The following is a 27,529-nucleotide window of genomic DNA, read 5'->3' on the forward strand; positions in this document are numbered from 1 at the left end:
ATTTTCACTGAACGTCATGCAGACTTGATATACGGCAGATTCCAGACAATCTCCTGGTTGCACCATACCCTCACAGTAAAGTCCTTTATAGCCTGGGACCAGAATTCACACTAACCTCACCAGCAAATCAGTCTAATGTTCTGTGCAATGAGGTTTTCACATGCATGTAAAATGCTTCCGTTGAGCAAAACTCCATGGCTTTTATGAATTAGTAATTGATTGCCTCTGGCAGGACCTCAGAATATGAGGATGTCCCTTTAGAACAGAGATTAGGAGGAATTTCTTTGGCCAGTGGGTGGTGAATCTGTTGAATGGCTGTGGAAGCCAAAACATTGGAAATATTTAAACCGAAGATTGACAGGTTCTTGATCAGTAAGGTTGTCAGAGGTTATGAGGAGAATGCAGGTGAAAGGGGTTGAGAAGTCAGCCATGCTGAAATGGCAGAGCAGACCCAATGGTCCTACGTCATATAGTATTATTATTTGTTAGTTGGCCAATGCTTCACTTGGGTTTGATGCAAAAATATTTTTTCTCTATTTTAATAGCACAGATTTTCACGTCATCAAAGGTATACCATGGGTTCTGATCACTGTCAGTGAGTAATATGGTAGCAATAAGACACTTCCTTTCTTAATCTTATTGTTATTCTGGCATTAATCATATGGGATCTCTGAAGTATAGAAAATCATGATGTTATCAACATAAACAGATATCCGTGTGCATTAGAGAGTGCTGACAAACAGGAAATCCAGACTTCCAATGTTTTTTTTAAACCACTTCAATTACTCCTCTGTCAAAAGGCATAGTAGTTTCTGAATTTTATGCCGTGATAACAAGGTGAGGTTAATGCCAGGCCAACAGTTCTGCATTAATTGCCTCCAAAAAGGAAGCAACGGCTCATCTCTAACAGCAGCAGGGAATCTCTGACAGCAAGAACCTTCTGGAGCTAAAGGCAATTACACAAAGGAATTCTGGGCTATTACAACCCCAATACCAGGCCAAACCTTTCTGAATTTTCCTAGTGGTTAAGCTTGATCACAGAATCCTCTGGCAATTAATGTTCAGTATTTCCAGCTATGACACCTATACAAAGATATTTTAATGGTTTGTGAGGAAGCCTATTCATAACAATGAACATGTTTGCTTCTTGTCCATTGCACTACGGAATTAGTCGTATACCAATACATTTACCGTTTGAAAGATTACAATAAAATCATATGTGACATTAATCTAAAACCCAAAAGCACGTGCTCTGTTTTAAGTAAGAGATAAGGAATATCATTCCCATGCGATTATTATTTTATTATTCTGTAAAGGTACTTATAAAACCTCACTAGAGATTGCTATAGAGTGAGAAAGCATCGTGAAATGGCATCCACACTGGCAACTCCTGATCCCAACTGTAACCAGCAGCTATAGAGATTCAGCAGGGATTTGTAATCCGGTGCAGGCTGGAGACACAATGCAGGATAGGTTTCACTGCCATTCTAAAGTGGGATGATAATTTACCCCAAGCGATGATTGGTGAGATTTCATTTATCTGGATCCGTGAAGACAGAGGATACTGATACACGAGCACTGAGTGTCCACTTCCCTCTGCAGATGCTTCTGGACCTGCCGAGTTCCTCCAGATTATGGCATCTGCAGTCTCTCGTGTCTCCACAACAGATGAAGAGTCACAGGGATGAAGATGCACTCGGCTCCTCCAGTAACAACTTGAATTTATTCTTCCCCTTATTCGTTATCTTCAGTTAGCAACTGCAAACTGGTTTTAAACCTTAAACATAATATTCAACTTAGAAGGTGTCCTTTGGCAATCACATTTAACTGCTGTGCAAGAAGCAATGTATTAGAAGTTGCCAAGCAGTAAAGTGGGATTCTTAAAATGCAGTAACTTGATTCAGAGCCTTATTAGCAATGGCTGAAACACATGAAAGATAAAAAAACAAATGGGTCGAGCAATGAAGGGCAGTTATGGTAAGTTCCACAAAATGGGATATGGGGAACTATATCCTGTGAGACATTTGGACCACAGCAGGGTTAGCACAATGGCTTTGGTTAAAATCTACCTGGTAGTGGGAAATGTCCCAGTCACATGACCAGAACCTGTCTGCATGAGCACAAATAGCTCCTATCAAGCTATGGAGGTGCATTTGGCCAACAAACTGCCACGAATGGTTAAGATGGCAGTCAGTATGGCACAGCTCTGTTCCCTGTTCTGCTGGGATGGGATGGATTTAAATTGTTTCTTATTACCTCGGTAACAACACTGAAACCTGACATGACTGCCATTATCAATTAGTGAAAATGGTGAAGATAGGCAATTTAACATGACTATATCTGTTAAAAACCGTTCAGAGAAAAATCCTGAGAAGCAGCCAATCAGCAAAAACCATCTTGTTGTTCCGATGGTGCAGAACACCAAATACGTCTCTGTACAAGTACAGTGGTCACAACCTGGAGATAGAGGACACAGCTGACTGGGTTCTTACCTGACACATCCAGGAAGGTTTGGGCGCGCCCAGTTCCAGCACTGCTGATTGCTATGCATTCATAAGTACCTTCATGCACTGCAGAAACACGAAGGATTTCAAAGCTTGCAGAGGTAGATTCCCTTTGAGAGTGGAAATAAAGATAAAACCAATAAAAATGTCTTCACAAAATAAAAATAAACAGTTTGAAAAGGTGAAGCATATCACTAATCTGACAAATCTACAATAACTAAGGAAATTAAATGCTATTAATTGTGTGAATTTAAAGATTATGTTTTTGCATTGACATTTACATAAGTAATATGTTTAGTGTTCTGAGAAACATGATTTTTCAGGGGTTGTCAGGCATTTTCACCTTCTCTCAGTTTGAAAAGAACACACATTAACAAGGCTGACTGCCTCTCCACAGGATGAAACTATTGTACTTATGGAGTTGTCAAGTCTGTTCTCCTGGTTTAAGTACAGAATCACTCTCAAATTTGGAATTGGCTTGATTTAGAAAAAGAACACATATTCTGGCTTATGTTCTCGGTGGACGAAGGCACCAAAATACCTGAACTGGAAAGATCACATTGCAATTTGGGTTCCCTCTCTATGTGAATTGGCTGCTTTGTTTTCAGGGGCACAACAGTAACTACTCTACTGAAGTGTTTTATAAGTGCAGTGGAACACCATGAATGCCACTTGGTTCTTTTTCTTCCTGGGTTGCTATGATGTATACTTTTGAGTTAAACAAAAAAAAAAGAACATTTTGAACCCTAGCAATGACAGCCCTGATTGCAGGCAATACACAGCAAAAATACAAATTAATGAAGCTCATCAGTAGAGCCAGCATTTGTCTGTTAAATACAGTGGCTCGGACTGTGAGCCAATAACAGCTAATAGATTGTTGGAACAACATTTTATTTTTAATAATGGTGACCTATCACTTGGAAATCAGACTCCTTTTCGGATCTGCCAAGTGACAAGAACATAGTTGACCATTTTACTTCACAAATCATTTCATCCAAACCTATTGTCTATTCCTCTGCTAATCACCGAAATGCAAATCACCAATGGCAGCAGGTCCAAGTCTGGCTCATCCTGCTGACTACCTTAGTGGCTACGTCATTGAACTCTCTATCTAGACCCAAAGCTGTGAAATTCAATTCCAGCATTGCAATTGGAGAATAGAAATTCACAGAATTAAATATATCTGTATTTAACAAGCTTCTGTAACCACGAAGGTGATGGATTTTCATAAAAACTCATTTGGCACACCGAAGTATTTTAGGGCGAAGTTTGCCACCTTTACCCAATTTGGCTAATCCACAGTGTGCAGAAGAGCGTCACCGAACACACAACATGTTGAAACTTTTAATGGAAGGACTACAGCAGCAGAAGACCATGAACATTAGTTACAGGAAGTACCTAATAAAGTGGCCACACAGTGCATATTGAAATTATCTATATTTTATAATTTATATTTCAATCATCTGTAGACATTCAAGTTCAGGTGGCCAATTTCCAAACAGCTAGAGGTTGTGAATCTATTCAATTACCTGGTGCATTAATGAATTGCAAATGATCAGATTTCCTGTTGGTGTAACAGTGATATTGCATTGGAAATAAGAGTACAATCAAGTGCAAGATTTCCACTTTGAGCATCATTTCTATTTCCTGCCCCTACTGGGTAACACTGCTGTATTTGATATCTCAAAACACTTAATGCAGTTAAGGAGAGAAATATGATGAGTTAGAGTTTTAGAAATCTTATGCCACCCTGAGAACGTGGCAGTAGGTAGTGGAAAGCATGATAAATGATGTTAAAATTTATTCTTTTATACATACTTGTAAAACTGGTCTGTTCCAAGTTTTGAACCGGCTCTGCTGAAACGCAGTGTGAAGGGGATGAGGCTCTCCACGGTACAGGAGATGTAACCTGGCTGCATGTAGTAACCTGGAGTCAGTGCCGGCATGGTGACCTTTGGAGCACCTAAGGAAATATGACAAGCTCTGTCATTTTTAAATTAAATCTATGGAGGGAGTCAGTACATATTTGGCACCAAATTAAATCATAAAGCTCAAGTCACGTTTCATGGAGAACTTTTTTTACTGTGATAGCACGTGTGACAAAGCAGCGTAATTTGCTCTGGACCAGGGGTAACCAACCTGGGGTCCACGGACTCCTCAGTTAATGGTAGGCGTCCATGGCATAAAAAAGGTTGGGAATTCCTGGGTTAGCCTAACTGGTTTCACGAAAGCAACTCCAATACTGTTTGGTAGAGGTAAAACAAAGCTGGTGTATTTGCCTTTGTCTCTCAATATTCCAACGCAGCTGCCAGCTGCAAAATAGCACCAATAGCAAGCACTAGTGACTGCTATACTTCAGATCAGCACACTGCAAACTGCACATGTGGCAACATTACAGGGGCAGCACCTCCTGCCTTGGTAGCTGTCAAGTGTGGAACTAGTGGACTCCAAATTGAGTCCAATAGGGTACCATGAACTTCCAAAGATTTCTCAACTGTGCCTTTCAACACGTCTGACTATCTAAGTGAGTATTTATTAAACTCTTAAAAAAAATACTGCAGGGGGATGCTGGAGGAAACATAATGGCTCAGAGGTCTAAGCCAGAGATCTTTGGCCAATGAAAGATCTGCCACAATTAATGTGTTACATTGTTGGCCCGCACAACCCTTATGTCAACAGCCAGCAAATAAAGTTGATTAAAAAAAGACCCGAACATTCTTACATCTACTGTATAGATATTTTTCCAACTGCAAACTTTGGGACTGGATTCATCAAGAAACATCTGCATTCCAATCCACGTGAACAGGCTCAAAACACTCACTATGCCTGTAAATTTAACTATCTACACAACCAGAATGCGTGAAGTAATAACAATGCAGGGCAGTACACGGAGGATGAGTCTGAATATTTTTTGGAGTTTTAAAAGGATGATAATTCACTGCCAAAGATCGCAGCTAATATGGTTCGCTGAGAATTTCTGATATGCGCTGAAACACATGAAAGATAAAAAAACAAATGGGTCGAGCAATGAAGGGCAGTTATGGTAAGTTCCACAAAATGGGATATGGGGAACTATATCCTGTGAGACATTTAGACCACAGCAGGGTTAGCACAATGGCTTTGGTTAAAATCTACCTGGTAGTGGGGGTGGGGGGGGGGGGTGGGAAATGTCCCAGTCACATGACCAGAACCTGTCTGCATGAGCACAAATAGCTCCTATCAAGCTATCGAGGTACATTTGGCCAACAACCTGCCATGAATGGTTAAGATGGCATTAACCGCCTGTTACTTTGTGGACAGGTTCACCCTAACATCAATTTCCCAGTAATGAAAGTAAAGGTCCACTCACATGAAGCACAATGCAACCACTGTTCAAAATACTTCTGAATTCCCTTAATTTGTAAAACAAGGAGGTTATAAGTACCGTAAATTCCGGACTATAAGCCGCTACTTTTTTCCCACACTTTGAACACTGCGGCCTATACTACGGTGCGGCTAATGCATGTTTTTTTTTTCATGCCGCCAAAATCATTTTGCCTCGTAACAGTAGACCAATAAAATTGATGAGTAGTTCACAGAGGTCCAATAAAATTGTACGATAAATCAAGCGCACTTTCACAATTAAATTATTGTAAATCAGTCATTTGTACTCACCCTCATCAACATGGAAAACACTCGAAGAAAAGCATATGATGCAGCTTTTAAGTTAAAGGCGATCAATCTGGCGGTTGAAGAAGGAAATCGAGCTGTTGCACATAATCTTGGCATAAATGAATCGATGGTGAGACGGTGGAGACACCAGCGTGAAGAACTGAGTCAATGCAAAAAGACGACAAAAGCTTTCAGAGGTAATCATAGCAGATGGCCCGAACTTGAAAACTTTCTTGAAGACTGGGTTAACACACAGAGAGCAGGTGGTCACGGTGTTTCCACCGTGCAGATCAGACTGAAGGCTAAAGCAATCGCCACCAAAATGAAAATCGAAGATTTTAGAGGTGGGCCATCGTGGTGTTTTAGATTTATGAGACGAAAAGGCCTGTCCATCAGGGTACGCACGACTCTGTGTCAGCAGCTCCCTCCTGACCACGAGGAAAAACTTGCTAACTTCCGCACATTCACTCAAACAAAGATAGCGGAGAATTCCATCGGGCCAGATGATATCATAAATATGGATGAAGTACCTTTGACGTTTGACCTGCCTCTCACTCGGACTGTTAATAAAAAAGGTGACTCGTCCATCACACTGAAAACAAGTGGCCATGAGAGAACGCATTTTACTTGTGTTCTGAGCTGCACAGCATCCGGACTAAAGCTTCCACTGATGGTGATTTTTTAAGCGGCTGACAATGAAAGTTCAGTGAAAGCTGCCATCAAGAGTACAAACTCAATTCCAGCTGTGATTCCTGGGGGCACCACGAAATATTTGCAGCCACTGGACATCAGCGTGAACCGGGCATTTAAAGTGGCGCTGCGCGTTGAGTGGGAAGCTTGGATGACGAGCGGCGAGAAATCCTTTACCAAAACAGGACGCATGCGAAGAGCATCTTTAACTCAAGTCTGCCAGGGGACCCTAAATGCGTGGAGCGGTGTCACAACTTCCACCATCACCAGCGGGTTTCGAAAGGCTGGACTGCTGCGTGATGAAGAGGACCGCGTGCGCTCAAGTGAGAGCGACAACGAAGAGACTGAAGTGAGTGACGAGATCCTGAGGTTTTATTCAATTCGGACACTGAAGGACTTTGGTGGTTTTAGTGCGCAGGAGGAAGATGAAGAAGGCGATCAATAACTTTTCCTGGTAGGCTGCAGTATATATATATTTTTACCAGTTGTTAGGAGATATTGGAATGTTGTTCGTGCGCTGTTCAGTAAAAAAGTATACGCAACGTAATTTGTGTGTTACCGATACGTATGTATATTTAAAAGTAGCTGTGTTACAGGCACTGTTCGAAAAAAAGCATTTGCAATATGTATTTGTTTATGTTACCATACAGATTTAATTAAAAGTTAAAAAATCCTCACGTGTAATATCTTTCTGTGTAAATATCTCATATTACAACGTGGGACACCTGCGGCTTAAAATCCGGTGTGGCTTATACAAGTACAAAATTGATTTTCTTTCTAAAATTAGAGCGTGCGGCTTTTAATCAGGTGCGCTCTGTAGTCCGGAATCTACGGTATAAAGATTATCAACTATGCACATATAACACAAAAAGTAAAATGTTTGAAATGACAATGAGAAAATATTAGAAATACCTAAAGCTTAAGTTTTCAATCAGGAACTCTTTGTAAGGACAGTCTTGATCTAGATGAGAAAGCTTAATTGGCCAACCATTAACTCAGCTTGACAGAGACCATCCTCCAATATGTCAGCTCGACTCAAAAAATAATTGTTTTTCTGAAGCTGCTGAAGTCATTTCATTTTATTTGACAACTCCTTTTATGTTTAACATATACTGTGATCCCTATGGATACTGTTAAACTTAGCATTGCTAGAAGTATCAATAGTACAGAACCTTTCTTGTGAAATGTAAGCATCATTTGTAATTGGAAAATGACAGGGTGGCAACACTAGAGCATGCAAGCACCAGGCTCAGTCTCTACAGCATGTGTAACGTGTCCCTTGTTGCAGAAAATCTGATTTAAGTGCTGCTGATAATCAACAATTACCCTGGTTCTCCCAGGCAGCAGGTCTCAAAATTGTTCCAAGTGATTTCAGGTAATCTGAGAACACAGAGGTAATTTCATCCAACAAACCTACCTAAACCTTTATGATTAAAAGGCATATAGCTGTTATTATGACTACGTCCATGGAGTAACAATTTGTTCACAGTGGTCCAGTGCAATGGAATTTTATGTTTCCTGAAAGATTTCTTGCAGTGGTCCATCACTGGCTCTGCTGAGGTTACCACACTACATTAATCACCTGGAATTTCCTTTGCTTATAAATGCTGTAACAATTGGAGCATTTTCCCCCCTTAAGCACATAATGTGATGAAGTTAAAGTGGAAATAATTATTTGTACGTGAGATATTCGCTCAATCTGACATGTAAGCTTTTCAGCAAAGATTATTTCTAGCACACTTCAAAGAGCCGGAGTTTAGCCTTGGTTTAACTGACGCAGAAACCTATTTTAAGGAGGAATATGAAATGCAGGTCCTCTAACGACAGTTGATAAAATCACTGGTGATTTCAGCCAAATCCCGCTTTGCATAGAGAGCTTTCATTATCAACAGAGAGGAATGAATAAACTGAGGGAGGAAGATGGCAAGGTTACATTGCAAGTCCTGTTTAGCACCCAACAGCCCTTCTCTTCTGAATAGGACCGTGCACAAATATACTACCGATGTTTTTATATTACATCAGCAGTGTCTGTTGCTATGGCACCTGTAAAATTAAGATGCTTATGTTAATTAAATCATTTTTCTACTATTAAGCAATCCATGTTAAGCACAAAAAATAATTTTACATGGAAATGGTACTATGTTCATTACTAATACAGTAGCAGGATTATTGTAAAAACAACCTGATGATGCAGGACTTTAGGTCTCACCTGGAACAATGTTGGAATATGACACACTGGATACTCGCTGGAAGAGGTACTCTTTGCTGTCGTATCCAGTAATTTTCAGGAAAAAGGCTTCGTCGGGTGGAATAAATTCGGTGACGTTCAGGATGCTGTAAGGCTTTCGGTCAGGGTAATATCTGATCGGAAGAGTCTTCAATGAAACACCCGAGGTGCTGAGGAGCTCCACACGATCTACTCTAGCAGGAGGGGCGAGTCCTGTTGTATTCAGTAGTAAGTACGTTGGGATACCTGTAAGTATAAAAAGTATGAGATGCATAATCAAGATAAAATAGTTCAGAGGTATAATATAGCAGTAAATGAAAAAGTGTTCTCTCTTCATCTGCTTCAAAGGTGGGATACATATGACGTACCGAATCGGACTTGGATAAAACACTGTCAAACATCATGGGTCAGAACACGTGAATTTGTAAATGGTCACTTCATGCTCCGGCTTCCAATTATTTGCATTGCCTGTGCCATTATTCAGTCAGGTCATGAAAGCGCCCTCAGTGGTTAAAAACAAATTCAGTAAGGACTGACCTTGCACGGGTCTGTTGCCAATTTTCTTAAAGTTCATTGTTCGTTTTTGTGAAAATCCAGCTCGAAAGTCAATGGTACTGAGAGCTGTGATTCGAACTGAATGTCTCCCAGCACTTGCAGTCTGCAGAGAAAAGAAAGCACAGGATATCTACATCTTGCAATAAACAAGACCAAATACCAACGATATTGCATGTTTGATAAGACAAAGAATTGTACCCTAATCCAAAGCCCTTGTTTTTGCAGAGTAATGGTGTTTGGATTTGTTTAAGGTTGTTTTACGTCACTGCCCCCACCAGTTTTGGTTACCAGTAGTTGCAAAACGCAAGCAGCCATATTGAACTCTCTATGAAGCACAAAGTTAGCAGCACGCTGCAGTTTCTTTAGTCTTCATAAATAATTAGTCAATTCGATTGTAACAGCATTCCACTGGTTGGGTTGGGTTATTACCCCAAAAGGCTGACTACCAATGAAAGGAGAGATAGTTGGTGTGAATTTATTTCCATTAACACTACACAGGTATCAAGATATCAAAAAGAGGGGCAGAAAAATCTGCTTTGCTGTTGCTGCTTGTACATCTTCCTTTAGCCTGACTCAATACTTGCATGCAAATCTACAACAGGCATAATTGCAGATTACAATCGTTCATCTAATGAACAGAACTTGCAGAAGAATTAAATCACTACACAAATTAACTTCATGTTTCATTCGACACCACTGCCATCTTTGAAAGTGACAGCTGGATTCAACTCGGGGGTTTTCTAGAACACAGCACAGGACCAGGCCCTTCAGCCCACAACGTTGTGCTGAACTAATTAAATTAGTAATCAAATGGCCAACTAAACTAATCTCTGCTTACACAATGTCCATATCCTTCCATTTTCCTCACATTCATAAGCCTACTATCTAAACGTTTCTTAGAAGTGTTTAATATTTCTGTTCTTACCATCACCCCAGGCAGTGCATTCCAGGCACCCCATCACTCTTTGTGTAAAAAAACTTGCCCCTCGCATCTCATTTGAGATTAACCCCTTTCATCATAAATGTATGCCCTCTGATATTAGACATTTCAACCCTTGGAAAAGGACACTGTCCACTCTCTCTGTGCCCCTCATAATATTGTAAACCTCTTTCAGACCTCCCTTCAGTCTCTGCTGCTCCAGAGAAACAACCCAAATTCATCCCAACCTCTTGTTGTAGCTCATGCCCTCTGATCCAGGCAGCATCCTGGTAAATCCATTCTACATCCTCTCCTAACCATCCACATCCTTCCTCTAGTGGGATGATCAGAACTGTATACAATACTCTGGATGGGGCCTAACTAGAGTTTTAAAAAGCTGCAATATAACTTCCTGACTTTTGAACTCAATGCCCCAACTATTAAAGCCAAGTATGCCATATGCCTTCTTAACAATCCGATGAACCTATGTAGCCACTTCTCATTTGGCCGGTCAAACACCTTCTTCTATTTCTTTGCCTGTGGCGACTTCATTCTCTGCCCATAGGAGCTTTATTCTCTGCAACTGATCTATATCTGATTGTATTCTTTGCCTGTCTTCTATTCTATCCACAACACCACCAATCTTCATAACATCCACAAACTCTATCTTCATCAATCACCCTTGTCAACTCATCAAAAAACTCTGTCAAGTTATTAATTCACTCCTTCCTCCTCCAAAGCCATGTTGGTTCTCCCTAATGAAGCAATATTTTCCCAAATGCTAATAAATCCCATCCCTAAGAATTCTCTCCAGTAACTTCACTTCTATGGATGTGAGACTCACTGGTCTATAGATTCCAGGATTATCCCTGTATCGCTTCTTGAATAATGGAACATTATTCTATATTTTATTTTATAAAGAGATATAACAGCAGTAACATGCCACACACAGCTTTCTCTCTGCATCTGCACTGTTTAGCAAATCATTTGCTGTTAACTTTTCAGTAATTGACATTTTCAAGGCTATTTTTGAATGCCATTTGCCGTAATAGCTATCTGTTCATTACATCTGGCATAAGATTTGTGTAAAGTATAACAAATAATGTTTGCCTATGCTGCAGTGCCCCAGTAGTTGATATGTATCTTCATCATTATAAATACTGACAGCTAAAAAGTTCATTCTGAGTACATTACTATTAAAATTCACTGTTAGTGAAGGGAATGGTGTGAAACTATGTCAAACTTAATTCAGTCCACTTAACTCTTATGAAAACAAAAGACAGGACAAATAAGCATTTTCACAAATTTTCACAAAACTTGCCAATGTTATTGAGAAATTGATTCAACATGGTGTTATATTAAATTATCTTACATGGTTAATTAAATCATTACTACCGTCAACATCTAAATGGGACCAGGCATTTTTTATTAGACCTTTGTTACCAATGTACTAATTTTTTAATTTATAGATCTTTTATTCAATAATCTATCCATAAGACTGTAAGACATAGGAGCAGAATTCGGTCATTTGGCCCATCGAGTCTGCTCCACCATTCAATCACGGCTGATCCTTTTTCTTTCCCCCTCTTCCCCATTTCCCGGCCTTCTCCCCATAAACTTTGATGCCATGTCCAATCAGGTACCCATCAATCTCTGCCTTAAGTACGTCCAGTGACCTGGCCTCCACAGCTGCATGGGGCAACAAATTCCACAAATTCACCACCCTCTGGCTAAAGAAATTTCTCTGCATTTCTGTTTTGAATGGACACCCCTCTAACCTGAAGCTGTACCCTCTTGTCCGAGACTCTCCCACAATGAGAAATATCCTTTTCACATCAACTCTGTCTAGGCCTTTCAACATTCGAAAGGTTTCCATGAGATCCCCCGTCATCCTCCTAAATTCCAGCGAGTACAGACCCAGAGCCATCAAACATTCCACATATGATAACCCTTTCATTCCTGGAATCGTCCTTGTGAACCTCCTCTGGACCCTCTCCAATGCCAGCACATCTTTTCTAAGATGAGGAGCCCAAAACTGTTCACAATACTCAAGGTGAGGCCTCACCAGTGCCTTATAAAGCCTCAGCATCACATCCCTGCTCTTGTATCCTAGACCAATTGAACCTATTGAGGCATCTGGCACCGTGCCTCAGGAGGACAGGGGAGAGAAGAGGACTGCAGTAGTGATGGGGGATTCCACAGCTGACGAGAGATTCTGTGGACACAACAGACACACCTGGCTGGTATGTTTCCTTCCAGGTACCAGAGTTAGGAACACCTCAGCTCAGGTCCACGCCTAAAGGGGAAGGGCAGGCGGGCAGTCAGAAATGACATTGAGGAGGTCCCGAAGAGAGAATGTAGGGAGTCAGGTAGAGAGCTGGAAAGTATAACCTCCAGGGTAGCAATCTTTGGATTGCTGCCTGGGCCATGTGCCAGCAAGGGTAAGAATAGGATGATGTGGCAGGTGAATGTGTGGCTGAGGAACTGGTGCTGGGGACAGGGTTTCAGATTTCAGATTTCTGCATCATTGGGAAATCATTGGGAAATTTCTTCTGGGAAATTATGACCTGTACAAAAGGGATGGGTTACATCTGAACTCGAGGGAGGGCTCCAAATCCTTTCAGGCAGATTTGCTAGAACTGTTGGAGAGATTTTAAACTGATTTGGCATGGAGATGAGAAACTGAGTGATAGGGCTGAGAATGGGCCAGTTGGTATACAAGCAGAGGCAGTGTCTAGTGAGACTGTTAGGAAGGACGGGCAAAATTCCAGTCAGTGGGATAAGTTGCAGTGTAACATGAGAGCAAAATCAAAAAGTATGATGAATACAGGACTGAAAGTCTTATATTGAATGCAGATACAATACGGAATAAGATCTTGCAGTGCAGTTTGAGATTAGCATGTATGACGTTATTGCTCAAAGAAGATTATAGTTGGAAGCTTAACATCCAAGGATGTGCGTGCATTTCAAGCACAGGCAGGTAGGCAGAGGAGATGGCGAGGCTCTGCTGGTAAAAAGTGAAATCAAAAAGAGGTGACATAGGATCGGAAAGCATAGAATCTTTGTGAGTAGAGTTAAGAAACTGCAAGGGTAAAAAGAGACCCCGATGGGAGTTATATAAAGGCCTGCAAATAGTAGCCAGTACGTGGTTTACAAATTATAATGGGAGACAGAAAAGACATGTCAAAAGGACAACATTACGATGATCATGGGGGATTTCACTTTGCAGGTAGATTGGGAAAATCAGGTTGGAGTTGGATCCTGATAGAGAGAATTTGTACAATGGCCATGAGATGACTTTTTAGAGCCCTCCACAGGATCAGCTATTCTGGATTGGGTTCTGCGTAATGAACTGGATTTGATCAGGGAGCAGTTATCCTAACATGATACAATTGACCCTATAATTTGAGAGGGGGAAAGCTAGTTAAATGTATCGATAGTACAGTGGAGTAAAGGGAATTACGGAGGCATGAGAGAGGAGCTGGTCAACATTGATTGGAAGGGGACGCTAGCAGGAATGCCAGCAGAGCAGCAGTGGCTGGGGTTTCCAGGAGTAATTTGGAAGGCGAAAGATAGATACATCCCTAAGAAGAGGCAACCATAGCTGACAAGGGAAGTCAAAACAACATAAAGGCAAATGAGAGGGCATACAATAGAGCAAAAATTAGTGGGAAGTTAGAGGATTGGCAAGCTTGTAAAAACCAACAGAAGGCAACTATGAAGTCCATAGGGAGGAAAAAAATTTAAAATGAAGGTAAGCTAGCCAGTAATATCACAGAGGATACCAGAAGTTTTCTCAGATATGTAAAAAGTACAAGAGAGGTGAGAGTAGATGTCAGAACACTGGAAAATGACACTGGAGAGGCAGCACTAGGGGACTAGGAAATGGTAATGGAAGTGAGTAAGTATTTTGCATCAGTTTTTACTGAAGAAGACACTAGCAGAATGCTGGAAATTCGGAAGTGTCAGGGGCAGAAGTGAGTGCAGCCACCTTTACTAGGGAGAAGGTGTTTGGGAAGCTGAAAGGTCGGAAGGTAGATAAGTCACCTGGACCAGATGGATTGCACTCCAGGCTTTCTAAAGAGATAGATGAAGAGATTGTGGAGCCATTAGTAATGATCTTTCAGGATCAATAGATTCTGGCATGGTTCCAGAGAATTGGAAAATTTGAAATGTCAATCCACCCTTCAAGGGAGGGAGGCAAAAGAAAGGAAATTGTAGGCCAGTTAGCCTGACCTCCGTGATTGAGAAGGTGCTGGAGTCAATTGTACGGATGAGGTCTCAGGGTACTTGGAGGTACACAATAAAATAGGCCAAAGTCAGCATGGTTTCCTTAATGAAAAAATCTTGGCTGACAAATCTGTTGGAATTCTTTGAGGACAGACAAAGGAGAATTTGTGGATGTTGATTACTTGGATTTTCAGGTCTTTGATAAGGGGCTGCACATGAAGCTGCCCAGCAAGGTAACAGCCCATGGTATTACAGATGTTACGTACCCTTGTCACGTGACTGGTGTTGAAACTATACTGATAGTGGTCTTGTGATGGTGGAGTGACGTCATTTTCCCGCCAGTAGAGGTCATGTGACAGGTTTTTTTTTACAGAGTATAAAAGGAGGACCCCTCCCTGTGAGGAGGGGCAGTTCGTGGCTGGATTTGCCATGTTGACTTGATGCCACTGCGTGATTTAATGTTATGACATAGTTTAGTTGAAAGATGGAGCTTTACTTAATGCCTAAAGTTTAAAAGGTCATTGCCAGCAGTTTCTTTATAACACTGCTAGTTAAAAATCAGTGGAGAGTGAAGATCGGAGTTCGGGAGTTAAAAGATTGAGGAAAATCGATTTCAACAGTGAAACAGGTTCGACCTTGTTTGATCCTCGTTTGGAAGGAATTCGTTGACTGTCCCCATGTTAATCCCTGTGAATAGCAGAAAGGATTGGGAACAGTTTTGTAAAGGAAAGGTCAGTGCCTTTAAGCCGTTTCATTTTCCATCTTCGTAAATTCTCCGTGGGAAAAGTAGTTCGACTGGAAGCCACAGCAACACCACGTGAAAGAGAATTTAAATCGGCTTAAAAAGTCTCTCCCTTAAATGGACTGTAAGCATTTTGAACTTTTGCAATACTACTTTGAAGAACTGTTTTTGGAACTTCATTTTATAAACTGTTTAAGCCTCATTGCTTTAAGAACTGTTTAAGCTGCCGCACAGCAGCTGATTTCCAGTTACGTTAGTGGTTTGTTTACTTTTGGGGGTTTGTTTTTCAGTGTTTAATAAATGTTTTATTTGTTATAAAAACCCCTGCCTCACTCATATGTTTATTGTTGCTGAATCCGTAACACAGAACAAATACCAGCATAGATACAACATTGACTAATTAGCAGGAGGCAAAAAGTGGGAATAAAGGGAGCATTTTCTGATAGGCTGCGGGTGACTGGACTGTTCTCCAGGGATTGGTGGTGGGACTGTTTCTTTTCACAATGTATGTCACCGATTTGGATGATGGAATTGATGGCTTTGCTGCAAAGTTTGCAGACGATGGGTGGAGGGGCAGGTAGTTTTGAGAAAACAAGGAGGCTGCTGAAGGACATACAGATTAGGCGAATGGGCAAGAAAGTGGCAAATGAAATATAATGTTGGAAAATACATGGTCATGCACTTTGGTAGAAGAAATGAAAGCGCAGACTAATTTCTAAATGAGGGAGAAAATTCAAAAGTCTGGGGTGCAAAAGGACTTGGGAGTCCTTGTGCAGGATCCCCTAAGGGTTAACTTGCAGGTTGAGTCAGTAGTGAGGAAGGCAAATGCAATGACATTTCAAGAGGACTAGAACATAAAAGCAAGGATACAATGCTGAGTATTTATAAAGTACTGGTGAGGCCTTTGTGAGCAGTTTCATGCCCCTTATCTAAGAAAGTATGTGCTGACATTGGAGGGGATTCAGAGGAGGTTCACAAGAATGATTCCAGGAATGAAAGGATTATTATATGAGGAGTGTTTGCTGGTTCTGGGACAGTACTCACTGGAATTTTGCTGAATGTGTGGGCATGTCATTGAAACCTACTGGATGTCGAAAGGCCTAGATAGTGGATGCGGAGAGGCTGTTTTCTATAGTGGGTTGGTCTTTGCACTGCCTCAGAATAGAGGGACATCCATTTAGAGTGTTGATGAGAAGGGATTTCTTTAATGGGATGGTAGTTAAACCGTGGAATTTGTTGCCACAGCCAGTTATGGTAGGCAGGTCATTGGGTGTTTTTCAGGTGGAGGTTGATTGGTTATTGATTCGTCAGAATGTGAAGCTTTACAAGGTCAAGGCAGGAGAAGGGGTTGGAGTTGGAAATAGATCAGCCACGATGAAATGGCAGAGCAGACTCGATGGGCTGAATGGCTTAATTCTGATCCTATCTCTTATTGTCTTATGCTCTTATGGAATCTTAGCACCTGAGAGACCAGTAAAATCCTGGTTTCATCTCTTACTATGTTCTAAGTTAGTGAACCACAGGAGAGAGACAAGGCATTGAATGGATGTCAGCATCACCAGCCAGGAGGATAAATCACTGTTTCCTCATGGTAGAAATTGCATTATTTGAGCACTTCACCACCCACCTCTGTGGACATGACACCTGAGCCACAAATGCAAGGCTACAAGACTTGAGTTGTGCTTGTCAGACATTCCCCATCTCCAATCTTACCTCCGTGCCCCATTCTATTATCTAACCAAACTAATTTAGCTATTTTATCATTCCTTTATCAGATTCACATTCCATTATACTGATTCAATCTCCTGCTTTCTTCACATATCCTTTCATGCCCTGGCCAATCAAGAATCTATCAACCTCTGCCTTAAATATACATAAAGGCTTGGCCTCCACAGCTGCCTATGGCAAAGAATTCCACAGATTCACCACTCTCTGGCTGAAGAAATTCCTCTGCATCTCCATTCCAAAAGGACACTTCTCCATTCTGAGGCTGCGTCCTCTGGCCTTAGACTCTCCCATCAAATGAAACATTCTCCACATCCACTCTATCACCATTCAATGGGTTTCAATGAGATCACCTCTCATTCTTCAGAATTCTGGTGAATACAGGCCCAGAGCCATCAAATGCTCTTTATATGACAATCTATTCAATCATGGAGATATTTTTATGAACCTTCTTTGAATCCTCTCCAGTTTCAGCACATCTTTTCTAAGATAAGGCACTTAAACCTGCTCACAATACTCCATGCAAGGCTTCACAAGTGTTTTATAAAGTCTCAACATTATGTCCTTGCTTTTATATTCTAGACCTTTTGAAATGAATGCAAATATTGCATTTGCCTTCTTCACCACAGACTCAACCTTCAAATTAAACTTTAGGGAATTCTGCACAAGGACTCTAAATTCCTTTTGTTCCTCATTTTTTTGTGTTTTCTCTCCATTTAGAAAATAGTCAGCCCTTTAATTTCTTCTATTAGTCTATGACTATACCCTTCCTTACACTGTATTCCATCCTTTATTCCTTTGCCCATTCTCCTAATCTGTCTTAGTCCTTCTGTTGCCTCTTTACTTCCTCAGAACTACCCGTCTCTCCACCTATCTTCATATCGTCTGCAAATGTTGAAACAAAGCCATCAATTCCATCATCCCAATCATTGACATATAACATAAAAAGCAGTCCCAACACAGATCTGTGGAACACCATTAGTCACTGGCAGCCAGTCAGAAAAGGCTCCCTTTATTCACACTCTGCTTCCTGCTGATCAACCATTGCTTTATTTGTGCAAGGTTCTTTCCTATGATACCGTGGGCTCATAGCTTGTTAAGCAGCCTCAAGAGTCGCTCCTTGTCAAAGACCTTCTGAAAATCCAAGTACACAACATCAACGAATTCTCCTTTGTCTATCCTGCTTGTTATTTCCTCAAAGAATTCCAACAGATTTGTCAGGCAAGATTTTCCCTTGAGGAAACCACGCTGACTGCACTCTATTTTATCATGTGCCTTCAAGTACCGAGACATCATCCTTAATAATTGACTCCAACAGCTTCCCAACCACTGAGGTCAGACTAACTGGCCTGTAGTTTCCTTTCTTCTGATTCTCTCGCTTCTTGAAGAGTGGAGTTGTATTGGCAATTATCCAGTTTTCTGGAACCATTCCAGAACCTAGTGATTCCTGAAAGATCATTGGTTTTGACTTCTCTTGTTAGCCACGGTTGTGTCATCTTTCCTTTAGAATACTTCTTCCTCTTTGGAACGTAATATATCCTGTGCCTTCCGAATTGCTCCCAGAAATTCTAGCCACTGCTGCTCTGCCATCATCCCTGCCATGAATTTTTCTAATCAGTTCTGGCCAACTCCTCTTTCACGGCTCTGTAATTCCCTTTACTCCACTGTAATACTGATAAATCTGACTTTAACTTCTCAAATTTCTGGATGAATTTGATCACTTGCCCCTAAGGGTTCTTTTACTTTAAGCTTTCTAAACAATTCTGGTTCACTGCACAACACCCAATGCAGAATAGATGATCCCCTAGTTGGCTCAACCATGAGCTGCTCTAAAAAGCCATCTCATAGGCAATCTAGAAATTCCCCCTCCTGGAATCCAGCACCAACCTGATTTTCCCAATCTACTTGCATATTGAAGTTCCCCATCACTATTGTAACATTGCCCTTTTGGCATGCATTTTCTATCTCCCGCTGTAATTTGTAGGCCACATCCTCACTACTGTTTGGGGGTCTGTATAAAGCTCCGATCAGGGTCTTTTTACCTTTGCAGTTCCTTAGCTCTATCCACAATGATTCAACATCATCCAACTCTATGTCATCACTTTCTCATGATTTGATTTTATTTTTAACCAACAGAGCTATGCCACCCGTCTGCCTTCCTGCCTGTCCTTTCAATACAATGTGTATCCTTGGACATTAAGCTCCCAGCTATAATCTTTCGGCCATGATTCAGTGATGCCGACAACATCATACCTGCCAATCTGCAACTGTGCCGCAAGCTCGTCTGCCTTATTCCGTATACATTCAGATACAACACCTTCAGTCCTGTATTCACCCCTTTTGATCTTGTTTGCCTCTAATATTGTAAATCATCCTGTTGGTTGCAATTTTTCCCCTATCAACAGCCTCTTCCTCACTACACATTGCCTCTATTTGTAAATGAGCTGCCTCATCTTCAGCTATTACCTACCTTTCCTATGATACTCTTATACTGAAATAAAGGCAGCCCAGGACACCAGTCACACTATTCTCAACCTTCTGATTCCTAACTTTGTCTGAGGTCTTACCGACATCTGCCTTCACAACCTCTCCACTAACTGTTCTGGCACTCTGGTTCCCACCGCTACCCACTCCCCCATCCCGCAACTCTAGTTTAAACCCCACTGTGCAGCATGAACAAATCTTCCTGCTGGGATATTAGTCTCCTTCCAGTTCAGGTGCACACAGTCCCTTCTGTCCAGGTCCCACCTTCCACTGGAATAGAGCCCAATGATCCAAAACTCTTATGTCCTCCCTCCTACACCAACTCCTTGGCCACATATTAAACTGTAGAATCTTCATATTTCCAGCCTCACTGGCATGTGGCACAGCTAGCAATCCTGAGATCACAACCCTGGAGGTCCTGCCTTTTAACTTAACACTTAACTCTCTGAACTCCCTATGCAGAACCTCATCACTCGTCCAACCAATGTTCTTGGTATCTACATGGACCATGACTTCTGGCTGTTAACCTTCCTACTTGAGAAAGCTGAGGACTTGATCTGAGATGTCCTGGACCCTGGCACCCAGGAGGCAACATCCTATCCGGGAGTCTTGTTCTCAACAACAGAACTTCCTGTCCATTCCCGTAACTAACATATCCCCTGTCACCGCAGTTTACCTTTCCCCCCCTCCCTCCTGAGTCAAAGAGGCAAAAACCCGACCACTGTGACCTCTATATGTCATCATCTCCAATAGTATCCACAGTGATATACCTGTTGTTGAGGGGACAGCTACAGGGGTACCATGCACTGGCTCCTTAACAGCTTTCCCCTTCCTGACTATCACCCAGTTCCCCGTGCCTTGCACCTTGGGTGTAACTACCTCTCTATATGTCCTTTCTATCACCTTTCAGCCTCCCAAATGATCTTGATTTCATCCATTTCCAGCTCCAGCTCCTTAATGCGGTTTGTTAGAAGCTGCAGCTGGATGCACTTTTTGCAGCTCTAGTGGTCATGGGCACTGGAGGTTTCCTGCCTTCCCACATCCTTTAAGAGGAGCATCCAATTATCCTGCCTAGCATCACTACTGTCCTAGCTGAGCAGATATAAAGAGAAAGAAAAAAGCTTGAGCTTTTCTTTCCTTTGCTTTCTGAGTGAAGCCTCTCTTTGCTGAAGGTTCGAAGTTCCAAAGCCTCGAGATCACCACTCAGGCGACGGCCGCTGCAATGATGGCTGCTGCACTTGCCCCTGTCTTCCTTAAATTTGCTCTTACTAATCAACCTCAAACACTGATTACCCTTGAGCAGTCTAGATTGGCCGCTAATCATATGGAAAAAAAATGTTATATTGACAATGCTCAACTCCATCACACAGCACAGGCCTGGATGATATTTTTCCAAATGAAAATAGCTGTGATCAGCTCTCAGACATCATTGGAGCACTCCTCAGGTGGTATCTTGGTGTAAACAAATTCCACTGCTTCATCAGCAACTTTATTTCCATCATAATAGATCACTGATGCTGTATTTAAACAATAATTCCACTGCAATTCCTCAGAAAATCTAATGTTTCATCCCAATATACCACAAGACTTAGACAGAAACTTGGTGAGTTCTAACTGGCAAGTAACACTACCTTCGAGTAATGGCAAAGACCATCTCTGATAATTGACTGCCCTTGGCATTCAAAAGCATCCCTATCACAAAATCTTTATTCATCATCATCCCAGCTTGCTATCCGCCAAACACAAGAAAACAGCATTAGTATTTTCAAGCCACCCCACCTTTCAATATGACAACTATTTTACCACAGGACTCAAACCATTCTCTGTACTGGATCCCCATGAACTTTTTATCACCCATCTTCCAAAGGTTAACCTACTTCCACTTTAAATCATTTTAGCTAGCCTCAATGCAGTGGATCTGCTCTCAGGATGAGGTTTTTCAGTGCAGAGCTAATGAGATGTCCTCTCCGACCTGATGGTATGAATATCGATTCTCGAACTTCTGGTAATTATGCCCTCCCCCCTTCACCATTCCCCCATTCCTGTTTCCCTCTTTCACCTCATTTTCTTTCCTGCCCATCACATACTTCTGGTGCTTTTTCCCTTCTTCCATGGTCTTCTAACGTCTCCTATCAGATTTCCCCTCCTCCAGCTCTTTTTCTCTTTCAGCAATCAACTTCCCAGCTCTTTACTTCACCCCTCCCTCCTGGCTTCACCCATCACTTACCACCTTGTATTTCTTCCTTCCTCCCTCTACCTTCTTGCTCTGACTTCATCTTTTATTTCTAGTCCTGATGAAGGGTCTCAGCCTGAAGCATCGACTGTTGACTCTTTTACACAGATGATGCCTGGCCTGCTGAGTTCCTCCAGCATTTTGTGTGTGTTGCTTGGATTTCCAGCATCTGTAGATTTTCTCATGTTTTTATCAATATCCCCCATAATTTTGGATACTTTGACAAGATCCCCCCTCATTCTCCTGTGTTCCAGGAAATATTCAAACTATTCAACCTATCCCTACAAATCAAGTCCTCAGGTCACAGCAACATTCATGTAGATTTTCTCTGCACTCTTTCAAATTTATTGATATCTTTCCTGTGGGTAGATGACCAGAGCTATACACAATTCTCTTCATTTTGCCTCACCAACATCTTACACAACTTCAACAAAACATATTAAACTCAATGCCCTGATTTAAGAAGGTCAACGTGCCAAAAACTTTCTTTACAAACCTATCTACGTGTGATGCCACTCATGCATCTATATTCTGAAGTCCCTTTTTTCTACCACAAACTTCCATACCCTACCATTCACTGTGTAGGCTTTACCCTGGTGTATCCTCTCAAACTGCCACACCTCATAGTTGTCAGCATTACGTTCCATCTACCATTTTTCTGTCCATTTCCAGCTGGTCCACATCCTACAGTAAGCTTAGATAGCCTTCTTCACTGTCCACTATGTCCCCCCATCTTGGAGTCATCCACATATTTGCTGATATAGTTTAGCACATTATTATCCAAATTATTAATATAGATGATAAACAACAATGGACCCAGCACCGATCCCAGTGGCACACCACTGGCCATTGGTCTCCAATCAGAAAGACAACCATCTACTGCCACTCTCTTGCTTCTCCTGCTCAGCCAGTGTTAAATCCAATTTACTACTTCATCATAAATGCCAAAGAATGTAGCCTTCTGGAGAAGCCTTCCAAACAGGTCCTTGTGAAAGGACTTGGTGAAGTCCACGCAGACAATGTCCCTGCCTTGCCTTCATCAACTTTCCTGGTAACTTTCTCAAAAAGTTTGCTTAGGCATGACCTGCCAAGCACAAGACCATAGTGACTATTGATAATCAGGCCCTCTTGACATCAGCTTATAACTATCTGGCCTGTTCTTACAAACTTTCTTGAACAAGGTTACTTGCTCACCTCCAGTTCTCCAGCACCTCATCCATGGCTAACCACACTTTAAATACCTCTGCCAGGGCTCCTACAATTCCTGCATTCACCTCCCACAAGGTCCAAAGGTACAGTTTGTTGGTCTTGGGGATTTATCCACCCTAATTAGCTTCAGGACAGTGAGTACGTCTTCTTCTGTAATCTGGATATGGCCCAGGATCACACCACTCCATTTTTCTCAATTCTACAGACACTGGGTCTGTCTTCCAAGTAAAAAATATCACTTAACATCTCTCACCTCTTTCAGCTCCTTCATACATGACCACGCTGATCTTAAAAAGGACCAATTTTGTCCCTAGCTATCCTTTGCTCTTTAATATATCCATAGAAGCTTTTGGGATTCTATCACCTTGTCTATCAGGCCAACCTCATGTCCTCCTGATTCCGCTCTTCAGTGTTCCCTGGTATTTCTTATTCTCCTCAAATGTCTCATTTTATCCTAACTGCTTACTGCTCATATGCACCTCCTTTTTTTTTAAAATAGGACCTCAATATCCCTTGATAAACAAAGTTCTAAAAACCTGTCGCCCTTGCCTTTTGTTCTAACAGAAACATACCAATTCTGTACTCTCAGTATTCACTTTTGAAGGCCCGCCATTCACTTTCCAAGCATCTATTTGCTGGAAAACAACTTATCCTAACTCATGCCTGCCAGATCATATCAAAAATGGCCTTTCTCCAATTTAGAATCTTAACCTGAGGATTATTTCTATTTTTCTCCATAATCGTCTTGAAAGAAATGAAATTATAATCAATGGATCCAAAGTGTTCCCATACACTAATTTCTGTCACCTATCCTGTATCATTCTGTAAGAGAATCCTGTACATTGATTTCAGTTCAGCGTTCAATTCCATCATCCCGCAGAGACTAGTGGAGAAACTGTCGCTGCTTGGCCTTAACACTGCCATGTGTTGCTGGATTCTGGATTTCTTGACAGAGAGACCACAGTCAGTCTGTGTTGGCAGGAACATCTCTGACTCCATCACACTGAGCACTGGATCCCCACAAGGCTGTGTGCTTAGCCCATTGCTGTTTACACTGCTAACACATGACTGTGCAGCCAGATTCAAGGAGAACCTGATCATTAAATTTGCTGATGATACCACAGTGGTGGGACTCATCAGCAAAAATGATGAAACAATGTACAGGGAGGAGGTCACACACCTAGAGAGCTTGTGCAGTGACAACAACTTGATGCTTAATGTCACCAAAACCAAGGAGATGATCGTCAATTTCAGACAGTCTCAGCCTGAACGGAGAGAGTGGAAAACATCAAGTTCCTTGGGGTGCAGATCTCAGACAATCTCACCTGGTCCAGGAACACCACTGGGATTGTGAAACGGGCCCAACAGAGATTGCACTTTCTGAGGAAGCTTAAACAAGCATCACTCCCCACTAATATCTTAACTACATTCTACAGAGGTGTGGTTGAGAGTGGTTGAGACCTTTTGCATCACAACTTGGTACTCCAGCTGCAGTGCTGCCAACAAAAAAGCCTTGCAGAGGGTGGTTAGGGGAGCAGAGAAGGTTACTGGGGTCTCCCTACCTTCTGTCCAAGACCTCTTTCAGAGTCGATGCCTCCAGAACACACGGTACATCAATAAAGACCCCTCACACCCTCTCCATGAACTGTTTGTTCTTCTGCCATCAGGCAAACGTTACAGGAGCATCAAAACAAAAACCACAAGGCTACTAAACAGCTCCTCCCACAGGCAGTCAGACTGCTAAATAGCTGCTCTACCTGACTCTGCTTTGGACACTTTTAATTTGCACTGGACACTTACAACTTGATTTTAACCAACATGTGGCTGTTGTGTTTTACTATTTATTATTGTGTTTGTAACGTTATGATTGCACTTGCCCCTGGGAAACGCTGTCTCATTCTGCCCTGCAGAGCTGACGTATGGTTGGAATGACAATAAAGTTTTTGAATCTTGAAAAAAGATCTTGAAGAGTAGATCTAATATTGCATTCTCTCTTGCTGGGCCAGCTATATATTGATTAAGGAAACTTTCCTGAACACATTTGACAACCTCTTTCACAACCAGTCCTTTTACAGTATGGGAGTCCCAGTTAATAAGGGGAAGTTAAAGTCACTTACGACCACAGCTTTATATTTCCTGCAACTGTCTGCTATCTCTCTACAAACTTGCTCCTCTAAATCTCACATACCATTGGGAGCCTATAATATAGTCCCATTAACACTGTCATCAAGCTGGCAGGTGGCGAAATGGCATCCGCACTGGACTTGGGGGCAAATGGTCCCAGGCTCAAATCCGGATGGTTCCTTGCACACTTTCCATCTGTGCTGGGCTGAGCATCGAGCTTGCAACTCGGCCTCATAAAAGCAGACAAATGCTAAAGAAACGGCTGCCTGGTGCACAACAGGGCATGGAAAGGTATAACGACAATATTGCCATCCCTTTTTCGTTCCTCAGTTCCACCCAAATTACCTCAGTGGATAAGACCATCAATATATCCTCTCTGAGCATTGCTGTGACAATTTCCCTTTTAATATCTCCACCTCTGTCATGTCTGAAATAGCAGAACGCCAGAACATTGAGTGCCAGCCCTGCTCATTCCTGAACCAAATCACAGTAATAACTACAATATCGTCATTCTGTGTACGGATCCATGTTCTAAGTTCATCTGTCTAACCCACAGTACTCCTCACACTGAAGAAAATGCAACTCAAAGTATTAATCCCACCATGCTCAATCTTTTGTTTCTATTTTTGCTTGTTATCTTAACATCTGCTTTCACCACAGCCACTCCACTTATTGTCCTGCCACTCTGGTTCCCACCCTCTGCAACGTAAGCTTAAACCTCCCCCCCACCCCCACCTCCCGAGGAGCAATAGCAAACCTGTCTGCAAGGATATTGGTCCCTTCCAATTCAGGGGCAAACCATCCCATTTGTACAGATCCCACCTATCCTGGAAGAGAGCCCAATGGTCCAAAAACATGAAGCCCTCTCCCCTGCACCATGTGCTTAGCCGCATGTTAAATTGCATTATCTCCCTATTTCTTGTCTTATTAGCATGTGGCACAAGTAGTAATGCTGAGGTCACCTCCCTGGAGGCCCTGTCTTTTAATTTCTCATTACTTTTCCTGCCGATGTCTCTGGTGCCAATGTGTACCGTAACCTCTTGCTGCTTACCCTCCCCCTTAAGAATGCTACAGACTCGATCCAAGACATCTCTGACCCTGGCATATACTATCCAGGAGTCTCATTCTCATCCACAGAACCTCCCCTCTGCTCCCTTAGCCAATGAATCCCCTATCATTATTGCTCACCTTTCTCACTCCTTTCCTTTTGTGCCAAGGAGTCAGACTCAATACCCAGGATCTGACCACTCTGGCTTTTCACTGGTATGTCATCAACCTCCCTCCCCCCACCACATTATCTAAAATAATGTACCTGTTATTGAAGGAAATGGCCAAAGGAGTGGTCTACACTAACTGCCTATTCTCCTTCCCTCTCCTAAGAGTCACCCAGCTACTTGTCTCCTGTAACTTGGATGTTACTGGCTCCATGCGACTCCTGTCTATCAACTCCTCACTCTCCTAAATAATGCAAAGGTCATTCAATAACATCTCCAGTTCCCCAACATAGTCTGTGAGGACCTACAGCTGGTTGCACTTATCAATTCATCACCAAAGGCAGGGAAGATTATAATTAGCTGTGGCATCAGGTCAGATGTGGTAAATAAAATTTCATCTTTTTTTCAATGTCAAGGATTCTAGACATCCTCTGTCTCTACCAGCATTTTCGTAAGTAAATATCATGAGAATTCACAGCTGCATAACTACTACAACTGCAGTGCCCTGCATTCAAAAGTAAACTCTAGCGCTATCTGCAAAGTTCGGTGTCCAGAAGACCAAAAGACATAGCAACAGAATTAGGCCATTCAGCCCATCAGGTCTGCTCCGCCATTCTGTCATGGCTGATCACGGATCCCACTTAACCCCATACACCTGCCTTTAGTTTTGAGGCTGCGGCCTTTAGCTCTGGATACCCCCACCAGAGGAGACGTCCTCTCCATATCTACTCTAACTAGTCCTTAAAACAGTCAGTAGGTTTCAATGAGATCCCCCACCCCACATTCTTCTAAATTTCAGTGAGTACAGGCCCAAAGCTGCCAAATGTTCCTCATGTGTTAACCCTTCGTTCTCAGAATTATCCTCGTGAACCTCCTCTGGACTCTCTCCAATGACAACACATCCTTTCTGAGAAATGCGGCATAAAATTGTTGACAATACTCAAAGTGCAGCCTGACTAGTGTCTTTAAAAGGCTCAGCATTATCTCCTTGCTTTTATATTCTATTCCCCTTGAAATAAATG

At 42.0% G+C, this 27,529-nt stretch overlaps 1 protein-coding gene across 1 annotated transcript in view; it reads right to left on the minus strand.

Moving 5' to 3' along the window:
• The window catches only part of hmcn1 (hemicentin 1), a 501,533-nt gene that overhangs the window by 326,962 nt on the left and 147,042 nt on the right, over positions 1 to 27,529 (minus strand). Inside the window, exons 7-10 of the mRNA XM_059984517.1 lie at positions 9,610 to 9,730; positions 9,055 to 9,318; positions 4,323 to 4,467; positions 2,493 to 2,614 (exon numbers count right to left, since the gene is read on the minus strand). Coding sequence (XP_059840500.1) covers positions 2,493 to 2,614; positions 4,323 to 4,467; positions 9,055 to 9,318; positions 9,610 to 9,730 — 652 coding nt within the window. The remainder of the gene's footprint in view (positions 1 to 2,492; positions 2,615 to 4,322; positions 4,468 to 9,054; positions 9,319 to 9,609; positions 9,731 to 27,529) is intronic.

Source organism: Hypanus sabinus, chromosome 11 (assembly GCF_030144855.1).
Source record: "Hypanus sabinus isolate sHypSab1 chromosome 11, sHypSab1.hap1, whole genome shotgun sequence".
Classification (NCBI taxonomy): Eukaryota; Metazoa; Chordata; class Chondrichthyes; order Myliobatiformes; family Dasyatidae; genus Hypanus; species Hypanus sabinus.